At 40.0% G+C, this 18,563-nt stretch overlaps 1 protein-coding gene across 1 annotated transcript in view; it reads left to right on the forward strand.

The window, feature by feature from the left end:
- thada (THADA armadillo repeat containing) overlaps positions 1–18,563 on the forward strand; it is a 220,069-nt gene that overhangs the window by 123,778 nt on the left and 77,728 nt on the right. The window contains exon 29 of the mRNA XM_062995897.1: positions 15,253–15,421. Coding sequence (XP_062851967.1) covers positions 15,253–15,421 — 169 coding nt within the window. The remainder of the gene's footprint in view (positions 1–15,252; positions 15,422–18,563) is intronic.

Here is an 18,563-nt window from a genome sequence, read left to right on the forward strand (position 1 = left end):
ATTTAACTGCTTTGCAACGCAGTGCAGTGGCTGCGGTCAGTCATCTCTCGATTGATACGCACAATCGCTCCTCTCGCCGAACCCACCATGCTTGGAGAGCCACCCATTGGATGTTTTTTTCTGTTATTTTTTTTCCGCTATAATACTGTGAGTTTAAAGATTAACAGGGGCCAGACAACATGTATTGCTACTGTGGTTAAAGGGGCCGGTCAGATGAAAGCATCGGGCCGTATACGGCCTGCGGGCCGTAGTTTGATGACCCCTGCTTTAAGGGGAAGAAGATTTTCATGTGATGATAATGTGAAAGCATTGGTACAGATAATGTGAAAGCAGTGGCTACACGTTTAACCAAAAAAATCTTTTGCTGATGACATTAAAAAGTTGATACCACACTGGGAAAAATGCATCAGAAGGTGACTATGTTGAAAAGTGATGTAGTTTGTTTTTGAAATTCTTAATAAATAGAGTTTTAAAAAGTGCAGAAACTTTTTGAAGAATCCTCGTATTTAGCAATGCATGTACTGTACCATTGTGCCACAAGAGTAACTATTGTGTGTGTTTGCTTAGCTGTAGTGTAATTCAAATGGCTTCTTATGTTACTAACTGACATAGAATACAGCTGGAACTCAGCAAGGGAATCAATAGACAAAAGACAAATGTAGGGCAGTTGTAGCCTAGCGGTTAGGGAACTGGACTAGTAATCAAAAGGTTGCTGGTTCAAGCCTCACCACTGCCAGGTTGCCACTGTTGGGCCCTTGAGTAAGGCCCTTAACCCTCAATAGCTTAGATAATGTACGTCGCTTTGGATAAAAGCGTCAGCTAAATGCTGTAAATTTAAATGTACACTTCCAGATAATGTGTATCACAAGTAAAACAATTCATTAAAAAATTCTTAAAATACCTTTTATAAAGGTAGAAGCTGTTTTTTGGTGGTGAATTAAAAACTAACAAACAAAAATTATGTTCAGAGAACGTGGCCTTACTATAGACTATTCAATCACACACCTTAGATTTTGTTTATGCAAAAAGGTGGAAATTGTCTAATTGTCTAGCTGATTTCTAAAACCCATTTGGACTTAAATACATGAATGCAAATATACAGTACAAACCGTTATATGTAGGGCCCTACTAAATTCAGTGAGAAATTTGCTTAATTTTATTGACCTCGTTCATAACATCAGACTTCACAGATTTGTAAAAAGGAAAGTGTCACATTTGTGTGTGACAGTCGTTAAATTACACTCATAAGAATGATAGAATAAATGGAAGCTACAATACACAGCACAGTCTACCTTAACAGTTGAAAGACAAAAATACTCATCCGTGTTTTGACACACACCCCTTGTGTGTCATTTGGTTGGGAGTTTTCCAAACTCAGTTACTCGAGTAGTGTTTTTAGCTGCTCTAGACTTCTTGGACATTTTGTCTAACCGATTGCTAGTTTTGCCGAGTTTATAATAAAAAGAAATAAACTGTACATAGACAAACTATTGGGAGCATAATACTTTACTGGCTTGTTCTTTTGAGGCGCAGCACAGACTACAGAGAGATGATCACGTGTGTAGAGAAGCACACTTGTCATTGATTATGGAATCCCCAAAGGGCCAAAATGTACTCAATATGTAAACACACACATCAAACATTGTCAGCACACTACACCACAGAAAAGTCTGTTACACTAACTTAATTATGATGCCGTGTAATTGCTAGGACCATCTCATATTGCGTATTGTGCCTCATATTTCACAAGCTACGTGAATGGAAAATGTGGCTCATTTCACAGTCTGTGATGCGATTTTCACGACCGTGAATTAGGTAGGGCTTTAGTTATACACCATAACATTAAAACCACCTCCTTGTTTTTACACTCACTGTTCATTTTATCTGCTCCACTTACCATATAGAAGCACTTTAAAGTTCTACAATTACTGACTGCAGTCCATTTGTTTCTCTGCATGCTTTGTTAGCCCCCTTTCATGCTGTTCTTCAATGATCAGGACCCGCACAGGACCACCACAGAGCAGGTATTATTTAGGTGGTGGATCATTCTCAGTCCTGCAGTGACAATGACATGGTGGTGGTGTGTTAGTGTGTGTTGTGCTGGTATGAGTGGATCAGACACAGCAGCGCTGCTGGAGTTTTTAAAGACCATGTCCACTCACTGTCCACTCTATTAGACACTCCTACCTAGTTGGTCCACCTTGTAGATGTAAAGTCAGAGACGATCGCTCATCTATTGCTGCTGTTTGAGTTGGTCATCTTCTAGACCTTCATCAGTGGTCACAGGACGCTGCCCACGGGGCGCTGTTGGCTGGATATATTTTTGGTTGGTGGACTTTTCTCAGTCCAGCAGTGACAGTGAGGTGTTTAAAAGCTCCATCAGGCTGTGTCTGATCCACTCATACCAGCACAAGTGGATCTGATAAGATGAACAGTGAGTGTAGAAACAAGGAGGTGGTTTTAATGTTATGGCTGATAGGTGTATGTATTACCTTAAATATATCCCATTATATACAGTATTCTCTCTTCAGATTTCCTTATCTTACCTACAAGCTTCACTGTTTACTCATTTTAGTGCCTTTACAGGAGCAGCTTGTTTGTTTATGTGCCTTTTTACTTACGGTGGCTTATTCTGTAATTGTGCTGACTTAACTGGCATTCCTGAAAAGCTCAAACCCTCAGCTCACTATTTCTTTTGGATTCATTGTGCAAAAATTATGATAATGCAGACATTTTATTTATTTGAATCATTTCCATTATCCCAACTCATACAGTGTTTCCCCAAAAATCAGTGTGAACTGTGAGTCTGCTTTTGCCTGACGAGACAGTAAGCATCAGGTTCCATATTTGTTACTGCCAGTCATAATAGGTAATAAGTGTTGATGAGTGAGTCTGAATCTAGTTGGAGATTTAAGGTGTTTAAACTTCGATAAAGTCTGCTCACAGGTACAGAGGTACTTCGGTATAAACAAATTCTTCCCATTAGAAATAAAGGGAAAATGATTAATCCGTTCCCATGAAAAAAAAATCCTATTGTTATTGGCATGTTATATGTTGATGGGGTTGTATAAAATAATGTATAAAACGAATAGTTCCAGTCCTAAAATCTGATTGGCTGAGCCGCGTTTAAAGCCGTTGTAAAATCACCGATATAGGCGCACCTGTCACCACCTCACATCATTCCATATTAATACGCCACTGAAAAGAAAAAGTACAAACTTGGTTGAACACTATTTTAAGTCATGTACTAATACATGGAAATGTCCAGATTAATATAAACAGTAATCCTGGTGCGGGTGTTTCGTCCAAGAAATAGTGTAATAGTTTGCGAATGTTACGTTCACCCTCATGTTGCCTAGCAATACGGCACACCGTTAACGCTCGTGGCTTTGTCTCGCGAGAGGTAAACAAGAGTAGCGCGCGGTGTCGTGACTCATTTTGATCCGTACAAGTTCTAGCACGCGAGTCGTATTCCAAACAAAGGTCGTATACCAAGTAAAATTGTTCGCGTCCAAACAGGACAATAATTCCTGAATCTGCATGTAGTTAAGAGCATTAGTTTTAATGAAATCAACACAGGACACAACGATTTTCATAATGAAATTCCATTTAACTGCTTTGCAACGCAGTGCAGTGGCTGCGGTCAGTCATCTCTCGATTGATACGCACAATCGCTCCTCTCGCCGAACCCACCATGCTTGGAGAGCCACCCATTGGATGTTTTTTTCTGTTATTTTTTTTCCGCTATAATACTGTGAGTTTAAAGATTAACAGGGGCCAGACAACATGTATTGCTACTGTGGTTAAAGGGGCCGGTCAGATGAAAGCATCGGGCCGTATACGGCCTGCGGGCCGTAGTTTGATGACCCCTGCTTTAAGGGGAAGAAGATTTTCATGTGATGATAATGTGAAAGCATTGGTACAGATAATGTGAAAGCAGTGGCTACACGTTTAACCAAAAAAATCTTTTGCTGATGACATTAAAAAGTTGATACCACACTGGGAAAAATGCATCAGAAGGTGACTATGTTGAAAAGTGATGTAGTTTGTTTTTGAAATTCTTAATAAATAGAGTTTTAAAAAGTGCAGAAACTTTTTGAAGAATCCTCGTATTTAGCAATGCATGTACTGTACCATTGTGCCACAAGAGTAACTATTGTGTGTGTTTGCTTAGCTGTAGTGTAATTCAAATGGCTTCTTATGTTACTAACTGACATAGAATACAGCTGGAACTCAGCAAGGGAATCAATAGACAAAAGACAAATGTAGGGCAGTTGTAGCCTAGCGGTTAGGGAACTGGACTAGTAATCAAAAGGTTGCTGGTTCAAGCCTCACCACTGCCAGGTTGCCACTGTTGGGCCCTTGAGTAAGGCCCTTAACCCTCAATAGCTTAGATAATGTACGTCGCTTTGGATAAAAGCGTCAGCTAAATGCTGTAAATTTAAATGTACACTTCCAGATAATGTGTATCACAAGTAAAACAATTCATTAAAAAATTCTTAAAATACCTTTTATAAAGGTAGAAGCTGTTTTTTGGTGGTGAATTAAAAACTAACAAACAAAAATTATGTTCAGAGAACGTGGCCTTACTATAGACTATTCAATCACACACCTTAGATTTTGTTTATGCAAAAAGGTGGAAATTGTCTAATTGTCTAGCTGATTTCTAAAACCCATTTGGACTTAAATACATGAATGCAAATATACAGTACAAACCGTTATATGTAGGGCCCTACTAAATTCAGTGAGAAATTTGCTTAATTTTATTGACCTCGTTCATAACATCAGACTTCACAGATTTGTAAAAAGGAAAGTGTCACATTTGTGTGTGACAGTCGTTAAATTACACTCATAAGAATGATAGAATAAATGGAAGCTACAATACACAGCACAGTCTACCTTAACAGTTGAAAGACAAAAATACTCATCCGTGTTTTGACACACACCCCTTGTGTGTCATTTGGTTGGGAGTTTTCCAAACTCAGTTACTCGAGTAGTGTTTTTAGCTGCTCTAGACTTCTTGGACATTTTGTCTAACCGATTGCTAGTTTTGCCGAGTTTATAATAAAAAGAAATAAACTGTACATAGACAAACTATTGGGAGCATAATACTTTACTGGCTTGTTCTTTTGAGGCGCAGCACAGACTACAGAGAGATGATCACGTGTGTAGAGAAGCACACTTGTCATTGATTATGGAATCCCCAAAGGGCCAAAATGTACTCAATATGTAAACACACACATCAAACATTGTCAGCACACTACACCACAGAAAAGTCTGTTACACTAACTTAATTATGATGCCGTGTAATTGCTAGGACCATCTCATATTGCGTATTGTGCCTCATATTTCACAAGCTACGTGAATGGAAAATGTGGCTCATTTCACAGTCTGTGATGCGATTTTCACGACCGTGAATTAGGTAGGGCTTTAGTTATACACCATAACATTAAAACCACCTCCTTGTTTTTACACTCACTGTTCATTTTATCTGCTCCACTTACCATATAGAAGCACTTTAAAGTTCTACAATTACTGACTGCAGTCCATTTGTTTCTCTGCATGCTTTGTTAGCCCCCTTTCATGCTGTTCTTCAATGATCAGGACCCGCACAGGACCACCACAGAGCAGGTATTATTTAGGTGGTGGATCATTCTCAGTCCTGCAGTGACAATGACATGGTGGTGGTGTGTTAGTGTGTGTTGTGCTGGTATGAGTGGATCAGACACAGCAGCGCTGCTGGAGTTTTTAAAGACCATGTCCACTCACTGTCCACTCTATTAGACACTCCTACCTAGTTGGTCCACCTTGTAGATGTAAAGTCAGAGACGATCGCTCATCTATTGCTGCTGTTTGAGTTGGTCATCTTCTAGACCTTCATCAGTGGTCACAGGACGCTGCCCACGGGGCGCTGTTGGCTGGATATATTTTTGGTTGGTGGACTTTTCTCAGTCCAGCAGTGACAGTGAGGTGTTTAAAAGCTCCATCAGGCTGTGTCTGATCCACTCATACCAGCACAAGTGGATCTGATAAGATGAACAGTGAGTGTAGAAACAAGGAGGTGGTTTTAATGTTATGGCTGATAGGTGTATGTATTACCTTAAATATATCCCATTATATACAGTATTCTCTCTTCAGATTTCCTTATCTTACCTACAAGCTTCACTGTTTACTCATTTTAGTGCCTTTACAGGAGCAGCTTGTTTGTTTATGTGCCTTTTTACTTACGGTGGCTTATTCTGTAATTGTGCTGACTTAACTGGCATTCCTGAAAAGCTCAAACCCTCAGCTCACTATTTCTTTTGGATTCATTGTGCAAAAATTATTGTTCTGTTAACTTTCATTTTCATTTAAAGGATTTTATTTATTTTTATGGGCAGTTGTAGCCTAGTGGTTAAAGTACTGGATTAGTAATCGAAAGGTCACTGGTTTAAGCCCCACCACTGCCTGGTTATCAATGTTGGGCCCTTGAGCAAGGCCTCTAACTCTCATTTGCTTAGACAGTTTACTGTCACAGTACTGTAAGTCGCTTTGGATTAAAGCGTCTGCTAAAGGCTGGAAATGTAAATGTAAATACTTACTTTGTTGCACTCAAATCTGCAGAAATCAGTCAGCCTACAATATTTGGTCCACAGCAAAGAAAGTTAACTAGTTGAATGAGGCTGTTGTAGGTTAAAACTAATTTTATGAGTCTACTCATGTAGATTCAAACTAGAATGGGCTTCTCATTTTTACCTTTCATTTTCTATGCGGTCATCTCTAATTATGCTTTTACTGTTACTTTAAAGTATCTCTTGAGAGTATTTGTTTTTACTTTTACCCGTTCTTATTTATCGATTATTTTACTTCGTGTTTTCTCATGGTGGTGTATGGGCTTGTTTTGATTTGTTGTTTGTACCTCTTGATGTGATTGCTTAAGGGCTTTCCATCTTGTTTAGGTCCAATCTGTCTCCACTCTTGCAGATTGGCATAACAAGCTATTGGCTCCAGATGTCAGAAAAAAACAGCCTGGAATCAAAATGAGGGTAAATAACTTGAAGTGGGCTCCAGGTGTGTCGTTTTTAGGATCACAAGCTGTCTTTAGTTTAAAAGATTTAAATTATTGAGTCAATATTTTTAACCTTACTGGATGATTGGTTTGATTTGGATAGTATAATTAAGCAGTTGCTTTTTCTGGCTGTTTTGGGTGTGAGTGGAATCTCAGAGGGATCATAACATTGTGTTTTTATAGCTTACACTTACATTTGGATCATTCTTAAGGATTTAGTGAAAATATTATTGAACCCTCCAGAATATATTTGCCTGAGGGAATATTTGTTTTACTGGGTTGGTTGTGTAACCACTAACAAAACAAATGGCAGTAGTAGACAATATTGCACTAATCAGCACAAGCATCAGTACATGTACAAGTAACTTGTGTACATGTGTGGGACAGGGCTTTAAAAAGAACACTAAAGGAAAATTAAGGGACTCATAATTGTATTTTCTTTTTATTGTTCTGTTATTTTCTAGTCTGTGGTCAGCAACAAACTTCAGTCAAGCTTTAGGTTCTTTTTTACATGTCAGCCCATGACAATATAATGCTTGCTTGACTGGGAACAGTGTTACTCATGTTTACTTGGACCTATTCTATTTATTTATTATTATTTTAAATTACATCTGACCATCTAAACCAGGGGTGTCAAACTCATTTTCGGGCCGATTGTAACGTATCCTGCTGTGATTGCAGTCTGTTGTTTTTCTTGGAGGCTGATTTCTGCATTTATATTGTCCTACTTTACCACAGACATGGCCTCATAACACAAGAGACGCACCTGTTTCTCTTCCTGAAGCACAAACTTGTTTTCATTTTCATTAAATTTCCTCCTTTTGCTTAATTTTCTTACTTATCTTGTTGTACATTTTGGGATTATGTGTAAATATTTCTTAGCATCATCTACTGGCAGGATGTGTCACTTTGCAGGTCACAAAATCAACATGCATTTTGAGAGATGCAGTTAATGTAGGATTTTACAGTGTATTTTAAGACAATTGTTCTGCCGTCACTACTAGTTTATCCCCCTTGCTCAGCTAGACAGACAGCTCTCTTCAGAATACAGTCGGTTTATTTGCTTCCCAGCTGTGTGATACACTGTGTGTATCAAAATGAAGTAAAAATACAAACAATAAAAACAATAAAGAACTTAATACAGTACAAGCACACAGCTGTAGTCAAGTGTTACATCTGGTACAATATGAGACTCGAACCATCACAACAATCATACAGTCGCTTAAGCTCTCGCGGGCCACATAAAATGACGTGGCGGGCCGGATCTGGCCCGCGGGCCGTGAGTTTTGACACCCCTGATCTAAACCATCTTGACAACAAGACCTTTGGACCTAGTTTCTTTTAATGAGTTCAGTCAAACTAGCTGGGACAGTAGTAGCCTAGTGGGTAAAGCTTCGGCTATCAGTCGGAAGATTGTTGATTCAAATCCAGACTTTGCTATGCAGCCACTGTTGAGCCCTTGAGCAAGGTGCTTAACCTAGTCTGATCCAGGGGCGCCATACAATGGCTGACCCCGGCTCTGACCCCAGCTTCCAAACAAGCTGGGATATGTGGAAAAACTAATTTGATTGTACTGTACATATGTGTATGTACTGTATATATGACAAATAAAGGCAGTTTTTTGTGTTCTGTTTTAATCATTTAGCCATGGAATACAATTGGTGCAAAAATTTAAATCCCAAGATTACCAAGACATTCATGTCTTCTACAAATCTATGCACTTCAGCTATTTATCTGTTTTATTTATGCATTTACTCAATTGTCTTCCAATTTAGCATTTTGTCTTCCGCTGCTGGGGGATCCCCGACTGCAGTCGAGGTGGGTATATTGCTGCTCACGCCTCCTCCGACCCACGCGCAGCCCTTAGCAGAACCTTTTTTTTTTTACCTATGCACTCTGCACAGGTGCCTCTCTATCTGTCAATTAAGGTCCTTACACAGCGTTTGAAGACCCCACCCACATAGTCTGGTCATCCCGCCCTAGCAGAGCCGTGTCTACCGCAGGCACTGCCAATTATGCCTGCTAGATGGCACCCAGTCGACCAGTGGCAACACCGAGTTTCAAACTGAGGAGTTCAGAATCTTGGTGTTGGTTTGCTGCCAGGATATCCCACTGCGCCATCTGGGCGCCTTGACGAAGTGTTTTTTGCCCATCAACAACTATGTTGACATGTGTGGTGTTAATTGATCCTTAGCTGAAATTGCTTCAAAAGCTAATGTACCTCTTGCTGTAAAAGAGCCTTATTATATTATAATGGCCTCAACTGAGCTCTGTAACATTTCCTCTATGTTCAATGTGGTAATGGAAGCTCAGTGGTTAGCATAATGGACTAGTGATCAAAAGGTTGCAAGTTCAAGCTTCGCCACTTCGTAGTTGTATGGTGCTTTGAATAGAGCAGGTGCTAATAACAGTAAATATAAGATAGTTTCTTTTTTAGAGGTCTGATCTAAGGTTTAAATATTTAGTGTATATATATTGCTGTTTCCAATTACATTTTGTATGTGATGTACAGTTGACATTATTAAGCATAGGTTGAAGTGTGTATAATCACATTTCTCAAACCCTAAGTGAAAAACACCTTTATTGTGGGGCAGCAATGTAACTATCATGCTTTTTTACGCAGGCTGAAATAGCCTTTTTATCAAGCTTACCAGTTAGCTAAATCTTTTTACAGATAAAGAGATGTGAATTCATTGCGCTGAGCAAAGTATTTACTCATGAAATGCAGTGCGAGCATAAAGCGTGTTAAAACCATTTACATTCATTTAAAAAAAATATGCAGTGGATGGCATTAACCACTGCATTAGATGTGACTATACAAGACTCACAATTAACATCCTAATCAAGTGTCTAATTGATTTATTTTATTTTTACTAACTCCTTCACTCAGAGTTGGCAGTCCACAGTTGGTTCAGAATCACATGGAATCACTTGGCACAAGACAGTAATACAATCTAAACAGGCTATCAATCTATGGCAGGACTACACACTCAAACATTTTACTTACTTACTCACCTACACCCAGGGCCAATTTGGAGTAGCCTGTTCATTTTTTGGGAATTGAGAAGAAACCAAAGTACTGCAGAACACGCAAAGTTTCTCAGACAGTTAGCAGATGCTAGAATTAAATCCAGGTCCACAGGACCAGTAGTGATGCAGAAGTCTGAGATGGCCATGTTTATAATAGGCTGTACTGAGCTTCTGATAAATAGATCAAATTTGCAAGCTAGACTGATCATGTATAGTGGAACGAAATCGAAAGTCTACACACCCTGTTAACATGCTAGACATGCTAGTTGGAATAGTGGCTTGGTGGGTAGCACTGTCACCTCACAGCAAGAAGGTCCTGGGTTTGATTCCCAGGTGGAGCGGTCCGGGTCCTTTCTGTATGGAGTTTGCATGTTCTCCCTGTATCTGTGTGGGTTTATTCCGGAACAAAGACATGCAAGTGAGGTGAAATGGAGATACAAAATTGTCCAAGACAATGTGGTTGCATAAGTGTGCATACCTCTTATGTTAATGTTGCTGTGTTCAGAATGAACCAATCAAATTCAAACTTATGCTAAATTGTAGTCAGTACCTGCCATCAGGACTTTCACCACAACAACCCAAAGCTTTCCTTCATATTAATAAAAGAATGACTTTATCAGAAGAAGATCAAAGTTTTGGAATGGCTAAGCCAGAGCCTAGACCTGAATACGAGATGTACTTGTAATCTGACCGATTTGGAGCACTTCAGCAAGAAAGAGTGGGCTAAGATTGCCCGGTTAATGCCTAGTTCACACTACACGATTTTTGCCCTGTTTTTTGCTCGCCAACAGGTCGATTTACAGTAACTGTAACCCGGGGGAGGAGTGTAAAAACATGAGACATGGGCATAATATAGTTTATATGAAAATAAATCGACACACACACAAGCTTTACAGTATTTGTGACCTTATCGTCCTCGCCAAATCATAATACCAACACTGCATTGCAAAAATATTTATTAACCTCCAACTCACTACAGAACAGACAATCCCTGCTGGTTGCGTAGCCCAATCCACTCAGATTTATTTATTTTTCCTCTTTGCTTCTATGCTGCACATCAGCACACAAACAACTCTAATCGCTTCTTGTTGACATGCATTTTTTTGGACGTGGTATCATTAAACCCCTCGACACTTCTCACGTGTTTTCGTGACAAAACGTTTGGCAGACCAGACAGACTCAGTTCTCTTGGCGATTGTGTAGTGTGTGACCCCCTATCACCGATCAGTCATGTAGTGTGAAATACACAGCGACTTAAAAGACTCCCGATTACAAGAGATCGAGTTGTGTAGTGTGAAGTGTACAGTGATCTGACTGCTCCGAAAGTCATGTAGTGTGAACTTCTACCCAAATGCTGAATAAAATCAAAAGGTGCTTTAACAAAGTATTAGTTTAAAGGGGTACATTGTAATTTATTTTATTATTATTAATATTATTACTATTATTAAATGACTTAAGTCCACCCTCCCCCACAAAAATATCTGGCATTAAAAAAAGGGTGTGTTAACATTTTGTATTTATTGGACTTTAATGAAAGGGATGAGAACTTAAGGACATCTGTTTTTTTTTGTGCAAAATAATTAAAGTGTTCTATTTCAGAAATGTACTAATCTGTTGTTCAGTAGTGCCCAATGCTAAGAAAAAAAAGAAAAAAGATTTTAAAAATTAGATAGAAGCATGTTAACTGGTCTCAGACTTTTGGTCCCCACTATATGTGGCACCCACTTAATCATTTTTACTCTGTGCATCAGTTTACTATGAAGAGAGCAAAGCATCAAACATACTGTATGCTCCAAGCTTTGTCCAGTCAAAAAGCTTTATTATTAGTATTACTATTACTGTATATAGTTTGTTATATTCTACCTTTTTTCAAACACAATAGGTTCATTTGCAGCACAAAAAACATGATGATGAAGATTAAAGTAGAAGCTTGCTGTAAATCTAGCATTTTAATAACCTCCCTATCCTCATATCGCAGATGTGATCTACAGTTCACAAGCATTACTGTTTTTCTGTGGTTTATTTCCCATTGACTATTAAACCACAAAAACGTCAAGAATGGATTATTTTAAGAATTTGACCAGGCTTGGAGTAGTTTCTTGGGTCTCAGGGCCATTCTTTCATGGTTGGCAACGCTATCATGCAGTCAATCAGTGTAATGTGGAATTGTATCTTTAGTTTAATTTAAAGGAAATGTAACAAAACATGATGTGACATTTTAAACTAAGTTCTGAAACGTCCTCCAGTCAAAATCTAGATTTGTCAGCGATTAAACAAACCTAAAGGGGCCCATCAAAATATCAAATAATTCAGGGGAGAAAGAAAACGTCTAATGCAGCAAATGTTGCAGCAGTGTAACGTATTATCATTTCCCACAAACTTAAGTGCCATTAATGCCAAGTTCACACTACACAACTGTATCTCTTATAATCGGGAGTCTTTTAAGTCGTTGTCGTTTTCACATTACACGACTAATCGGCGATAGGGGGCCACACACTACACGATCTATAATCAGGAGGAATCGCAGGCGAGTCTATCTGGTCTCCCAAACTACGTTTTGTCACAAAACACACACGAGAAGTTACGAGGGGGTTAATGATACCACGTCCAAAAATGCACATCAGAATGAAGCGAGCGATTAAAGTTGTTTAAGTGCTGATGTGTAGCGTAAGACAGGTAGGTGAAATAAATAGAAGAATGCCTTTATTTGTTATATATACATATACAGACATACAGTTCAATGAAATTCTTTCTTCATGTATCCCAGCTTGTTTGGAAGCGGGGGTCAGCGCGCAGGGTCAGCCGCTGTACGGCGCCCATGGAGCAGAGAGGGTTAAGGGCCTTGCTCAAGGACCCAACAGTGGCCGCATAGCAGAGCTGGGATTCGAACTCTACACCTTTCAGTTGGTAGTCCAAAGCTCTACCCACTAAGCTACCACTGGTGAAGGAATGGGTTTGGCTATGTGGCCAGCAGGGATTGTCTGTTCTGCAGAGAGAGTTGGAAGTAAAATAAATATTTTTTGCAATGCAGCGTTGGTATTATGGTTTGGCATAAATGATGAGTCACAAATACTGTAAAGCTTGTGTGTGCTGATGTATCCTGATATAAACTATATTATGCCCCTGTTCTACACACTTACAACTCCTCCCCCAGGGTTTCTCCTCTGTATTTTGCGTTCATAACTATTACAACCTGATCGCAACACCTTTTACACTACATGGTTTTGAGGGCGGCACGGTGGCTAAGTGGGTAGCACTGTCGCCTCACAGCAAGAAGGTCCTGGGTTCGATCCCCAGGTGGGGCGGTCCGGTCCTTTCTGTGTGGAGTTTGCATGTTCTCCCCGTGTCCGTGTGGGTTTCCTTCGAGTGCTCCGGTTTCCTTCCACAGTCCAAAGACATGCAAGTGAGGTGAATTGGAGACACTAAATTGTCCATGACTGTGTTAGATATAACCTTGTGAACTGATTAACCTTGTGTAATGAGTAACTACCGTTCCTGTCATGAATGTAACCAGAGTGTAAAACATGACGTTAAAATCCTAATAAACAAACAAACAAACATGGTTTTGAGTCGCCGACTGGTCCAGATATTTAACATGCTAGATATTTTTCTTGAGTCTGCGAGCGATTGGCGAGCGCTCGGTGAGCCGCTCGGATCAAGTCGTTAAACAGTTCACACCGAGAGTCGGTTTTCAAGCCCGGTGCGAATGCTGGGTTGCTTCCGAGCTGCCACATCTAGCGATGACCTGTTGGCGAGCGAAAATCAGGGCAAAAATCGTGCAGGGTGAACTAGGCATAAGAGTAGTAGTTTTTCATTTGGAAAGTACGCTTAAATTTCCTGCACTCTGTTAATCTATTTGTTAGCAGACTTAACTGACAAAACGTACTGTCCCATTATCTAACAGAAACAGATGCATCCTGTATCTTAAACTTACTTCCTGAAACAAAAGCAACACCAGCTTATTTAACTTGGCCACTGCTTTCTCGCCTTGGCACTAAAGAACTGGGCTACATATCCTTGTCATTTCTGATGAAGTCATATTCACATGTTCAGAAGCTGAGAATACTTGCTGTGTACTAGGTATTATACCCATACACCGATCAGCCATAACATTAAAACCACCTCCTTGTTTCTACACACACTGTCAATTTTATTAGCTCCACTTACCATATAAAAGCACTTTGTAGTTCTACAATTACTGACTGTAGTCCATCTGTTTCTCTACATACTGTTTTAACCTCCTTTTACTCTGTTCTTCAATGGTCAGGATCCCCACAGGACCACTACAGAATAGGTATTATTTAGGTGGTGGATCATTCTCAGCACTACAGGGACACTGACATGGTGGTGGTGTGTTGGTGTGTGTTGTGCTGGTATGAGTGGATCAGACACAGCAGTACTGATGGAGTTTTTAAACACCTCACTGTCACTGCTGGACTGAGAATAGTCCACCAACCAAAAAAATATCCAGCCAACAGCACCCTGTGGGCAGCGTCCTGTGACCACTGATAAAGATCTAGAAGATGATCAACTCGAACAGCAGCAATAGATGAGCAATCGTCTCTGACTTTACATCTACAAGGTGGACCAACTAGGTAGGAGTGTCTAATAGAGTGGACAGTGAGTGGACATGGTATTTAAAAACTCCAGCAGCGCTGCTGTGTCTGAGCCACTCATACCAGCACAACACACACTAACACACCACTCAAATAATACTTGCTCTGTGGTGGTCCTGATCATTGGAAAACAGAGTAACAGGAGGTTAAAATAGTATGCAGAGAAATAGATGGACTACAGTCAGTAATTGTAGAACTACAAAGTGCTTCTATATGGTAAGTGGAGCTGATAAAATTGACAGCAAGTGTAGAAACAAGGAGGTGGTTTTAATGTTATGGCTGATCTGTGTATCTTTGTAATCAATTCAATATCTGTAAAGATCTGATGATCCTTAGTATCAGTCTAATTCAACTTAGTGTTACAGACACATTAGTATAACTGAGTCAGTGCAGTTCTACATTGGTTTCCATTTGGCACAGAAGCGTCATCACATCTTTAATGTGCAGGTACTGATTATCAGTTTTGTGCTCATGTTGGGTCTCTAGTATGATGAGCTTCTGCCCTGTTCAGGATGGATGCCTGTATTAAATTAATTAAGTTAAACTTTTGTGTCCTAGGTGTGGTCGATCTGCTGTTTACCGCACTCGAGAGATGGCCGCCAGAGCTTTGGTACCATTCGTTTTGGTCACAGATGTTCCTTCCACCATTAAGACGCTCCTGGAAGAGCTGCCTGTGCAACCAGGGCCTGGAACTCAGCAAAACCACATCCACGGGACTCTCTTACAGGTCTGTAGCATGGGTGAAGCCCATATGCAAATTTTCTTGTTCTAATGTTCAGCATAAATGTAAACTTATTTGTGGTTATAAACAATGTTACAGATATTTCATTATTCAAGTGCTTTTGTTTTTACACTTTAAATTTGCACATTTAATGAAATTTTGTACCAAATAACCAAATAGCCATCATGGGCAAAAAATTTTTAGTAAATTAAAAGGGACATTGGGGCGCCCAGGTGGAGCAGCAGGATATTCCGCTAGCACACCAACACTAAGATTTTAAACACCCAAGTTCGAATCTCTACTCTGCTACCGGTCGGCTGCTACTCATCTAGCAGGCACAATTGGCAGTGCCTGCAGCAGACACAAATTCGCCACCGCGCTGCTGGGTGGGGAAATGACTGGACTAAGTTGGTGGGGTTTTTAAACGATGTGCAAGGACCCTGGTTAGCAGACCGAAGCACCTGTGGAGAAGCCGAAGCATAGGCGTAAAAGAAGGACTGTGCACAAGTCAGAGGGCGCGTGAACAGCAATATACCCTCCTCAAATGATACCAGGGATATCGATATCAGCATCGGAAGACAAATTGACTGCTGTATCAGTGGAAAAAAGGGAGAAAATTGCATAAATAAATAGGAATAAATGGACATTGGGTATGCTTATATACAGCTTATATACTTATATACAGTCTTCCAAAAACTGTCATGCAAGCTTCTTTACCTTATTTACACTGATCAGCCACCTCCTTGTTTCTACACTCACTATTTTATCAGCTCCACTTACCATATAGAAGCACTTTAAAGTTCTGCAATTACTGACTGTAGTCCATCTGTTTCTCTACATACGTTTTTAGCCTGCTTTCACCCTGTTCTTCAATGGTCAGTACCCCCACAGAGCAGGTTTTATTTAGGTGGTGGATCATTCTCAGCACTGCAGTGACACTGACATGGTGATGGTGTGTTAGTGTGTGTTGTGCTGGTATAAGTGGATCAGACACAGCACCGCTGCTGGAGTTTTTTTTAATACCGTGTCCACTCACTGTCCACTCTCTTAGACACTCCTACCTAGTTGGTCCACCTTGTAGATGTAAAGTCAGAGACGATCGCTCATCTATTGCTGCTGTTTGAGTTGGTCCTTGAGGTGACCTTCATCAGTGGTCACAGGATGCTGCCCACGGGGCGCTGTTGGCTGGATATATTTTTGGTTGGTGGACTATTCTCAGTCCAGCAGTGACAGTGAGGTTTTTAAAAACTCCAGCAGTGCTGCTGTGTCTTATCCACTCATACCAGCACAACACACACTAACAAACCACCACCATGTCAGTGTCACTGCAGTGCTGAGAATGACCCACCACTCAAATAATACCTACTCTGTAGTAGTTCTGGAAGAGTACTGACCATTGAAGAACAGCATGAAAGGGGGCTAACAAAGCTTGCAGAGATACAGATGGACTACAGTCAGTAATTGTAGAATGACAAAGGGGTTCTATATGGTAAGTGAAGCTGATAAAATGGACAGTAAGTGTAGAAACAAGGAGGTGGTTTTAATTTCATGGCTAATCTGTGTATTTTGTTATATTTGTTTTAAAAACATGCACGTTATTTTTGTTTCAAGTGTAAGGTTTTCTTGCCTAAAGTCCACATTTACTTTTTCTATTTGGCCAATAGGAACAAGTTCTTCTCTAATGCTCTGGTAAATCCCTTCATTCATGTGTTTAATGGGCTGTAATGTTTAAACAAAAAGCCGCCCCATATTAAGGTTCTCCTTCCTTCATACCCTTACTGTGGGTTTGCAGCCCTTCTTTTTCTGAGCATGCTAAATTCATTTCATCTGACCGGAGTGCCAATGATCCAAAATTTTAATGTGTGTGAATCCTTGTCTGCATATTTAGGTCTTTTTGTTGCTCCTTCGGTTGTTCTTTAGGTTGTGCTCTTGTCTAAGAACACAGTGTGTGGTGAAACGTTCATCACACCTGTTTTGGCAATTTATTTTTCCATGTGCTTTCCACTCATGTATTATAAAAACAGTTTTACTGACCGTGATGTTCTAGGTGTTTGCTTAAACCCACAACTGAAATGTTAATAGAATCTTGATTTGCATAATATTATCAGTGCTTCTGTTTTATTATTTAATGTGCATTCAGGTGAGAAGCAGTTTAACGCCTTTTGCTTCGGCTTTGCCATTGTTTCCTGGAGTGTGGATGTGTCGCTTAGCTTGCCGCTGAGCTTCCCTGAGCGGCGCGCACCACACACATTTGTTGCATTGTGCTCATGACTTTACCTCTTGCTGTGACTCTAAAACCTGAGTGAACTTTGACCTAGTTTGCCGCTTTCCATTTGAATGTGCCCTTATGGAGCTGTGTATAGCAGTGTCCAGTATACTGTAGCACATAGCTCACATGCTGGTAAAGAAACCAGCTTAGGGTTTCCTTAGGGAGCTTCATACTCCAAAGACATGCAAGTGAGGTGAATTGGAGATACAAAATTGTCCATGACTTAAACTGATGAATTTTGTGTAACCAGTAACTACCTGTCCTGTCATAAATGTAACCAAAGTGTGTAAAACATGATGTTAAAATCCTAATACATAAATAAATAATAATAATATCTATGACCTTTGATGAAGAATTTAAGCCTGGTGTCTCCATATGGACGCATGACCATAGAAGCATGCAAGTGATTTTTAACTATTTTGTCAAAGAGGTGGTAACACTGTCACCTTACAGCAAGAAGTGCCTAGGTTTGATCCCTAGTCAGAGTGGTCCAGATCCTTGCTGTGTGGAGTTTGCATGTTTTCCCCATGTCTGCGTGGGTTTCCTCCGGGAGCTCTGGTTTCCTCCCACAGTTCAAAGACATGCAAGTGAGGTCAACTGGAGATACAAAATTTTTCTAGTGAGGTTTGACATTGAACTTGAACTAATGAATCTTGTGTAACCAGTAACTATCTGTCCTGTCATGTAACCAAAGTGTATAAAACATGACGATACAAGCCTAATAATAATAATATCTCTGACCAGTGATGAGAAATTTAGGCCTGGTGTTTTCATATGGACACATGACCATAGAAGCATACAAGTAATTTCTACTACTTTGTCAAAGGGGGCGGCACTGTCGCCTCACAGCAAGAAGGTCCTAGGTTCGATATTAAATTG

Source organism: Trichomycterus rosablanca, chromosome 5 (genome assembly GCF_030014385.1).
Source record: "Trichomycterus rosablanca isolate fTriRos1 chromosome 5, fTriRos1.hap1, whole genome shotgun sequence".
Classification (NCBI taxonomy): domain Eukaryota; kingdom Metazoa; phylum Chordata; class Actinopteri; order Siluriformes; family Trichomycteridae; genus Trichomycterus; species Trichomycterus rosablanca.